Source organism: Neoarius graeffei, chromosome 28, assembly GCF_027579695.1.
Source record: "Neoarius graeffei isolate fNeoGra1 chromosome 28, fNeoGra1.pri, whole genome shotgun sequence".
Lineage (NCBI taxonomy): Eukaryota > Metazoa > Chordata > Actinopteri > Siluriformes > Ariidae > Neoarius > Neoarius graeffei.
The window spans coordinates 5,430,414-5,439,135 of record NC_083596.1 but is presented as its reverse complement, the minus strand read 5'-3'; the positions used below and the strand labels follow the sequence as shown (position 1 = coordinate 5,439,135).

The following is an 8,722-nucleotide window of genomic DNA, read 5'->3' as shown; positions in this document are numbered from 1 at the left end:
CAGGGTACTGGAGAGGAGAATTCAGCCAGTAGTCAAACCTTGGATCCAGGAGGAACAATGCGGTTTTCATCCTGGTCGCGGAACACCGGACCAGCTCTATACCCTTCATAGGGTGCTTGAGGGTTCATGGGAGTTTGCCCAACCAGTCCACATGTGCTTTGTAGATTTGGAGAAGGCATTCGACTGTGTCCCTCGTGGTATTCTGTGGGGAGTGCTTCGGGAGTATGGGGTTCGGGGCTCTTTGCTAAGGGCTGTCCGGTCCCTGTATGAACGGAGCAGGAGTTTGGTTCGCATTGCCAGCAGTAAGTCAGTCCTGTTCCCAGTGCATGTTGGACTCCGGCAGGGCTGCTCTTTGTCACCGGTTCTGTTCATAATCTTTATGAACAGAATTTCTAGGCGCAGCCAGGGGCCGGAAGGAATCCTGTTTGGGAACCACAGGATTTCATCTCTGCTTTTCGCAGATGATGTTGCCCTGTTGGCTTCTTCAAACCAGGACCTTCAGCATGCACTGGGGCGGTTCGCAGTAGAGTGTGAAGCGGCTGGGATGAGACTCAGCACCTCCAAGTCAGAGGCCATGGTTCTCGACTGGAAAAGGGTGGCTTGCCCTCTCCAGGTTGGTGGAGAAGTCCTGCCTCAAGTGGAGGAGTTTAAGTACCTCGGGATCTTGTTCACGAATTAGGGAAGGATAGAGCGTGAGATCGACAGATGGATCGGTGCAGCCTCTGCAGTGATGCGGTCACTTTACTGGTCCGTCGTGGTGAAGAAGGAGCTGAGCCAAAAGGTGAAGCTCTTGATTTACCAGTCGATCTACGTTCCGACTCTCACCTATGGTCATGAGCTTTGGGTAATGACCGAAAGAACAAGATCACGGATACAAGCGGCCGAAATGAGTTTCCTTCGCAGGGTGGCTGGGCGCTCCCTTAGAGATAGGGTGAGAAGCACAGTCACTCGGGAGGAGCTCGGAGTAGAGCCGCTGCTCCTCCACATCGAGAGGAATCAGCTGAGGTGGCTTGGGCATCTCTTTCGGATGCCTCCTGGACGCCTCCCTGGAGAGGTGTTCCAGGCATGTCCCCCCGGGAGGAGGCCCCGGGGAAGACCCAGGACATGCTGGAGGGACTATGTCTCTCGGCTGGCCTGGGAACGCCTTGGTGTTCTTTCCGAGGAGCTGGCCGAGGTGTCTGGGGAAAGGGAAGTTTGGGCTTCCATGCTCAGACTGCTGCCTCCGCGACCCAGCCCCGGATAAGCGGAAGAAGACAAGACGAGACATCATAGTTTTGCTAGTTTTAAAAGTACTTTTTACAGAATTTATCAGTTTTTAAATAAGTATGCGTCGTTGTATAGGATCTAAACGCCACAATGATCCTAAAAAGAAAGCACAAGTTGGAACTAGACTGCATTTCTGAAGAGAAAATACAAAGTGTGCTTGATCAGCTATGGCAAATTGTGTGTGGTGGGGTGTGTGTGTGTGTGTGGCTGCGTGCTCTAAAATCTCAGTTAAAATGGCTCAATTCGCAGCACGACATGGCACTTTCTGAACTAAAATCTGTTTTAAACCATGTCACACTCTCTCCCTCTCTCTGTTAATCTACCCAGCACCAGCTGTAGATCATGTTAAAAAAAAAGATTTTAAATCACAAAGTGTCACGTCGCGCTGCAAGTTGATCCATTTTAAACTGAGATTTTAGAGTACGTAGCCACACACACTACACATACTTTGCTACACACACTTTCTGTAGATGATGTGAAAATAAGATTTTGCAGCACGAGGTCTCATGTCTGATCCAGTTTCTGACGGTGACACACTGTTCCAGCGGAACAAGCACACTTTGCATTTTCTCTGCAGAAATGCAGTCTGGTTCCAGCTTGTGCTTTCGTTTTAGCATCGTGGCATTTGTATGCTACATAATGACGCATACTTATTTAAAAACTGATAAATTCCATAAAAATACTTGTAAAACTAGCAAAACTACAACATAAACAGAGAACATAAACAGGTGAGTTGCTCCAAGCAACCACTACATGATGTCATCAACACATCACCACTGCAGGAAGCTCATCTGCCATTTTAAAGAAAATTCATTTTTCTCAAATACTATTTGCGCTCCAAAAATGAAAGTTTGATTTTTTTGGAATCTGTGACTACTTTTACTTAAAATAAGTTTGAGAATAAATCAGCTGGAGGATCCCTTTAAAATCTCAGCCAAGAGAAATTCTAATGGTATGTAACAGCCCTGAACTAATCATTAATTTAGCGCTAAGTTGCTTGTGGACTTGCTTGTGTTCAATAGGTCTGTCTGGGAAAATGAAGCCACAAGATGATGGCTGTTTAAAATAGGAAAATGATGGCGAGATGATTAATATAGACACCAAATTCCCCGTAATTCTTAGAGATAATTATTTTCAAACCACTGCATTGCATTCAAAATGATTCGAATTCTAGTTTCATAGTTCTCTATTCTGCTTGGTTTCCAAATACGTTACAGATACGTTTGAAAGGTGCTCGGTTCATTGTCATCCTGGTGTGTGAAATTTGCAGCACCGTGAAATGAGGACCTTACATTCAGGCCATCTTCAGCCTGGTCCTTACAAAAAGTAGAAAGTAAAAGTTCTTTCATTTCCAATCCGTCTCCTTCTTCTTCTTCTTCTTCTTCTCCTCTTCCAAAGTTTGAACAGTCTTGCAGTTTGTATAGATTTAGAAAACAGAGCAGATTAGAGAGGGACAAGTCTGAAAGGTGAACAGGCGATTTCATCGAAGTTTGGATTTGCCATATATATTGCGCTGAACAGACAGGATCTTCTCCACACAGGTTAGACGAGTCTCATGTAGAGAGCTGTGCCAAGTGCTGCTAGCCAATCGCATGTCTTCACTCCTGCACATAACATACGGCATGGACTCGGTCCGGCTCTGGATGTAACCGCTCCGGAGAAGAGAACGACAGAGGAGGCTGATCCGATCCACTCGTCTCAGGATGAGGTGAGCTTTCCTGCAGAAGAGAGGAAAAAAGAAAGACAAATACTGATGACCAAATGTGTAAATTATACTTCCATCCATCCACCTGCTGTTTTCTGCAGTTCTCTAATCAGCCGATCCCTTGACAGCAGCACGATGCATCAAATCATGCAGATACAAATCAAGAGCTTCAGTTAATGTTCACAATGTTCAAACACCAGAATGGGAAAAATTGTGATCTCAAAGCTTGACGTTCTTTCACTGTGGTATGGGCGTTGGTTTGAGCCAGATGGACTGGTTTGAGTATTTCAGAAACTGCTGATCTCCTGGGGTTTTCATACACAACAGTCTCTAGAGTTTACACAGAATGGTGCAAAAAACAAACAAACAAAAAATTTTTTGAGTGAGTGAGCGACAGTTCTGTGGGTGGAAAAACAAACGCCTTGTTGATAAGAGAGGTCAGAGGAAAATGGACAGATTGAGCAGTTCGAACTGCCAGGAAGGATATAGTAACTCATATAATCACTCTTTACAACCGTGGTGAGCAGGAAAGCATCTCAGCATGCAACAGCAGAAGACCACGTTGGGTTCCACTCCTGCAGCCAAGAATAGGAATCTTAGAATCAAGAACAAGTTCATATTAAAGTGGCCGCTGAGTGTATAATACATGTATCAGAGATATGTCACTTTTTGAAGTCTCTGAGTTGCAAATCCAAGCCAGTTCTTAAGCCTATATGTTGCAAGTCCAAGCTGAGTCTCAACTTTATGAAGTCTGAGTCCAGTCTCAAGTTTCTAACCTGCAAGTCAGAGTCAGGTCTCAAATCTATGAGAAGCACATCAGAGTCAAGTCTTATATCTTTGAGTCCAGTCTCTAGTCTCTGAGCTGAGGTCCAATTTGACTCTTAAGTCTTTGAACCGCAAGTCCAAGTCAAGTCTGCAAGTCCAAGCTTCCGACATCTTTGAGCTGCAAGTCAGATTCGAAATCTCTGAGCAACAACTCTAAATCAAGCCTCAAGTCTTTGAGCAGCAAGTCCCAGTCAAGACTCAAGTCCCTGAGCTACAACTCCAAATCTCAACTCTAGTATTTGAGCTGCATCTCTAAGTCAAGTTTCAAATCTCTGAGCTGCAAGTCCAAGTCGAGTGTCAAGCCTCTTAGCTGAAGTCTGAGGCAAGTCTCAAGTCACTGATCAGCAAGTCTGACTCGAACCTGAAATCTCAAATCAGTGTCAAGTCTCAAGTTTCTAAGATGCTAGTCCAAGTTGGGTCTCTAAGCAGAAACTCCAAATTAAGCCTCAAGTCTCTAAGCTACAACTCTGAGTTAACCCTCGAACCTCCGAGCTACAACTCCAAATCAAATCTCTAGTGTTTAAGCCGCAACACAAAGTCATGTCTCAAGGCTGTGAGCTGCAAGTCCAAGTTGAGTCTCAGGTCTCTAAGAAGTAAGTCTGAGTCAAATCTCAAGTATCTGAGTCAAACCTGAAATCTCATCTCATCATCTCTAGCTGCTTTATCCTGTTCTACAGGGTCGCAGGCAAGCTGGATCCTATCCCAGCTGACTACGGGCGAAAGGCGGGGTACACCCTGGACAAGTCGCCAGGTCATCACAGGGCTGACACATAGACACAGACAACCATTCACACTCACATTCACACCTACGCTCAATTTAGAGTCACCAGTTAACCTAACCTGCATGTCTTTGGACTGTGGGGGAAACCGGAGCACCCGGAGGAAACCCACGCGGACACGGGGAGAACATGCAAACTCCGCACAGAAAGGCCCTCGCTGGCCACGGGGCTCGAACCCGGACCTTCTTGCTGTGAGGTGACAGCGCTAACCACTACACCACCGTGCCGCCAACCTGAAATCTCTGAGATGCAAATCAGCGTCAATTCTTAAGCCTCTAAGTTCCAAGTCAAAATCAGTTCTCCATGTTCTGATGTCCGAGTTGAGACTCAAGTGTCTAAGCCACAAATCTGAGTCAAGCCTCAAACTTTGGAGCAGCAACTCCGAGTCTAGTGCCAAGTCTCTGAGCTGCAATTCCAAGTCAGTTTTAAAGTTTCTGAGCAGCAAGCCCATTATTCGAAGCAGGGGCATTTCTAGGATTTCAGAAACATCTCTATACGAGTAGAGTAGAAAGGTGTTTCTTTACACTTTATCATCTGCAGCTGGCATTTTCCAGTCATGTTTTTATTGCGGTTGAAGACAATACTGATACTTTCTAATGATTGCTACACCAATACCCCTGCATGTTTCCCATACTGTTTTGGGATGATATAACAATAATATTACTGAAGAGACAATGATAAAGGTAGTGCCCTTGATCTGAAAGGTGTTTGTGGCAATCTTGGGATTTGAATCCACAACATTTTAGTGAGGGGCGGCACGGTGGTGTAGTGGTTAGCGCTGTCGCCTCACAGCAAGAAGGTCCGGGTTCGAGCCCCGTGGGCGGCGAGGGCCTTTCTGTGTGGAGTTTGCATGTTCTCCCCATGTCCGTGTGGGTTTCCTCCGGGTGCTCCGGTTTCCCCCACAGTCCAAAGACATGCAGGTTAGGTTAACTGGTGACTCTAAATTGAGCGTAGGTGTGAATGTGAGTGTGAATGGTTGTCTGTGTCTATGTGTCAGCCCTGTGATGACCTGGCGACTTGTCCAGGGTGTACCCCGCCTTTCGCCTGTAGTCAGCTGGGATAGGCTCCAGCTTGCCTGCGACCCTGTAGAACAGGATAAAGCGGCTACAGATAATGAGATGAGATGAGACATTTTAGTGATTAGTGCAGAATTATAACTGAACTGAACTTTCAGCTTCAGAAGAGTTTTAAAGGAATTCAATCCCAATCTATGTGATGTCCTGTATTAGATGTTCTGAAAATGCTTTATGTGATGGTCTTTTACCAAGAGGAAATGTTCATCTCGCAACATTCGGCAAGGGAGAGATCCAATAACACATGCTTTCTCAAAAAACAGCGTAAAAAACAAAAGCATCAGGCTTCAGCCGGTAGTTTCCCAACTAAATGTAGCTGCAAACACTGGTTTTGGACATCGAAAATATTATGTAAGATGATACGCTTAGCAAAACAATGCTTGGCAGATATAAATGACTAAATGTTTAGGCAGAAAATGTGTAACTGTAAACTTTCAGCGATGGTCTGTGATTTAACTACAGAACAATTTTAGCTATTTGTTCCTTTTTTCCTGACCAGGAAGAAATTCAATAACTTCATATTCATTCTCTCTCTCTCTCTCTCCCTCTCTCTTTTGGAAATTTGTTCTTAAATGAAAATACAGTGGGCAAAGTCTGGATTAGGAAAACGTATCATTTGGTCTGATCGAAATCAACACTTCACGCTTCAGATGCTCAGGTTGCTGAAAAATCGAGCATAAATTTCTATTTAATATGAAATCTCATAATCGTGTTTATTTTGGGAGTTACATTTTGCATCGCTATACAAGCAATTTAAGCCAAGTATCTGTGCTTCGGATGACTGGTTTGGTTAAACACCACAACTTGATCTTAAATATCAATTTAATGTGAAGACTTTTCAATGTGGAGTTTCAATGTGCATCACTATAAAACCCATAAAACCCAATGATTTAGAACTGGAGCGTTTTTCAGATTTGTTATGCCACAATTCGAGGCTCTCTTTGCAATTTGAAAAGTAGTGTTCAAGTGCCCTGCAGACAAAATATGCCCATTGCATACATGTCAACCTTTGGTCAATCAAACCTGTATAACCAACCTCCAAAATCCGTATTTCCCTTATAAAATCCTTATAAGATGCAAATTAAAATAATTTACCTAAAATTTGAATGATAATTAACAATGATATATCCCAGTTACTTTTTATTCAATATTAATAACAATAAACCTTCAGAATGAATACAAAGCTCCAAGGTTTGACAAAAACACAAAGTGTTATCAGCGTAGTTACGAAGGAAATACTTCGTTGTTTGGAGACAGGTTTCACCGAGTGGCTATTATGCACGAGACTTCATATTAGCCACAAAGTCAGGAAAATCTGTTCGTAAAATTACGTTATAATGACCAAATACAATGAAAAGTATTTTTCCAGTCTCACCTGTGAAAGGTAATCCCATGTGATCTCGTTTGGACGGTAAACCTGTTGGTACAGTTAAACGCAGCACATGAATGAGGCATCTTTATTCTCGGCTACTGTCTAGACGCTATACCAGAGACGGCTGAAGAATCTCCACTTTGCCACATCCAATATGGCGGCGAGGATGACGTATGATTCTACGCAGAAGGCGGCGTCTATGTTTATATGTCTATGACTTCCCGGTTGGCGGGATTCTCGCAATGTGGTGTGCGCATGATCAAAAGTGGAACGAAGTCTCGCTACCACAAGATAACGCGATTTCATAAGACTCTTTACTGGCTGTCTGTGGTGTACAGTACGTTTGTAAATGTTATGCGCTCTTTTATCATCATGGGAATTGATTATAGCTCTAAATAAATATTGAAGTTTTTTTAAAGAATCCGTATAACTTTATTTATATGCCCGTATACTACGTTTATTGAATCAAATCCGTATAAAATACGGACATTCCGTATAGGTTGACATGTACGCCATTGTCAAAGGAAGAACCATTCTGCGAGGAAGAACATATGCTATACACACATGCACCTAAAGGAAGAACCCATCCCAGTGTAAATCACATATTTATGACACCTGGACTACAGTCTTTCGAGGATGACTCAGGGTTCACAGCCAAAGGGGCTTCATTTCATAACACAACATTCAGCTAAATTATGACTGTAAAGCATGCTGACATTTGCAGACCCACTACGAAGTCTTTTTTTCTTCCCCTTATTTCTGTATCCAAACTCCACCTCTCTCAGCAGCTATGAGTCAGATGCATTGATTTCCAAATGCAAGAATCAATTAGAATAGTGGCTTTTCATTACAGGGTGAATTGCCAGTTCAGAGATTTTAAGTAACAACTTCCTGAATTATTCTGAGTGGAAGAGAGCTGAATGGCATCCAATATAAGCGTTGAGCTGTGGTTAATTACGGGATGTTTTGATGCAGATGAATTGTTGCCGAAAAAAAGTTAGTCATAATGTTATGGGGGCGAACTGCTGCTGTTTTTCCAATAATGCAAATTGCTCAAGGTTTGGTGGGAAACGAGTGACTTATCTGTAATTACCAATGGAAGGATCAACCAGTATTATTTTTTTTTTGACCTTGTGTTAGAAATGTCCTCAACATAAATGCATTCACATGACCAAGCCATCCCCTGACTGTTAAAGATAAAAAGACATTAGCATTAAGTTTAACTTGTGGCATCATCGTCAGCTTAATTGCTCTTACCACATGTTTTAACCACAGAGCAGTTAAACTCTTGAGGATAAGAGGTATAGAAACTGGATGGATGTAACTTGGTGTATATGAAAATAATCCACTTCCACAAATCTGAATTTTTTTTTTTTAATTAGCATGGCCCGTCTTGTTTTATTCCTTACATATTTTGTGAAACCAAGTGCAACAATACCAGCAATAGATTTAAGTAAAAACAAATGAAGAAGCGAGAAGCAATACTAGGGCTGATTTTTTTCGAGCCCAGACTGTAGATTTGTGCAGCCTATCAGTAACAATAACATCAGGCAACTGTCGTGTCAGTGACATGTCCCCTTAATTTGATCTCTATTTGTGCTCCATCATCATCATCATCAGGATCAGTGCGGATCCTCTCCCACCTGGACAACTGGAACTCTCTCCTTTCTTGCCTTCCAGCATCTGCCATCAGACCCCTGCA

At 43.2% G+C, this 8,722-nt stretch overlaps 1 protein-coding gene across 1 annotated transcript in view; it reads right to left on the bottom strand.

The window, feature by feature from the left end:
* Positions 1–2,746: 2,746 nt before the first annotated feature.
* Positions 2,747–8,722, bottom strand: part of LOC132875498 (astrotactin-2-like) — a 908,673-nt gene continuing 902,697 nt past the window's right edge. The window contains exon 23 of the mRNA XM_060912306.1: positions 2,747–2,984. Coding sequence (XP_060768289.1) covers positions 2,747–2,984 — 238 coding nt within the window. The remainder of the gene's footprint in view (positions 2,985–8,722) is intronic.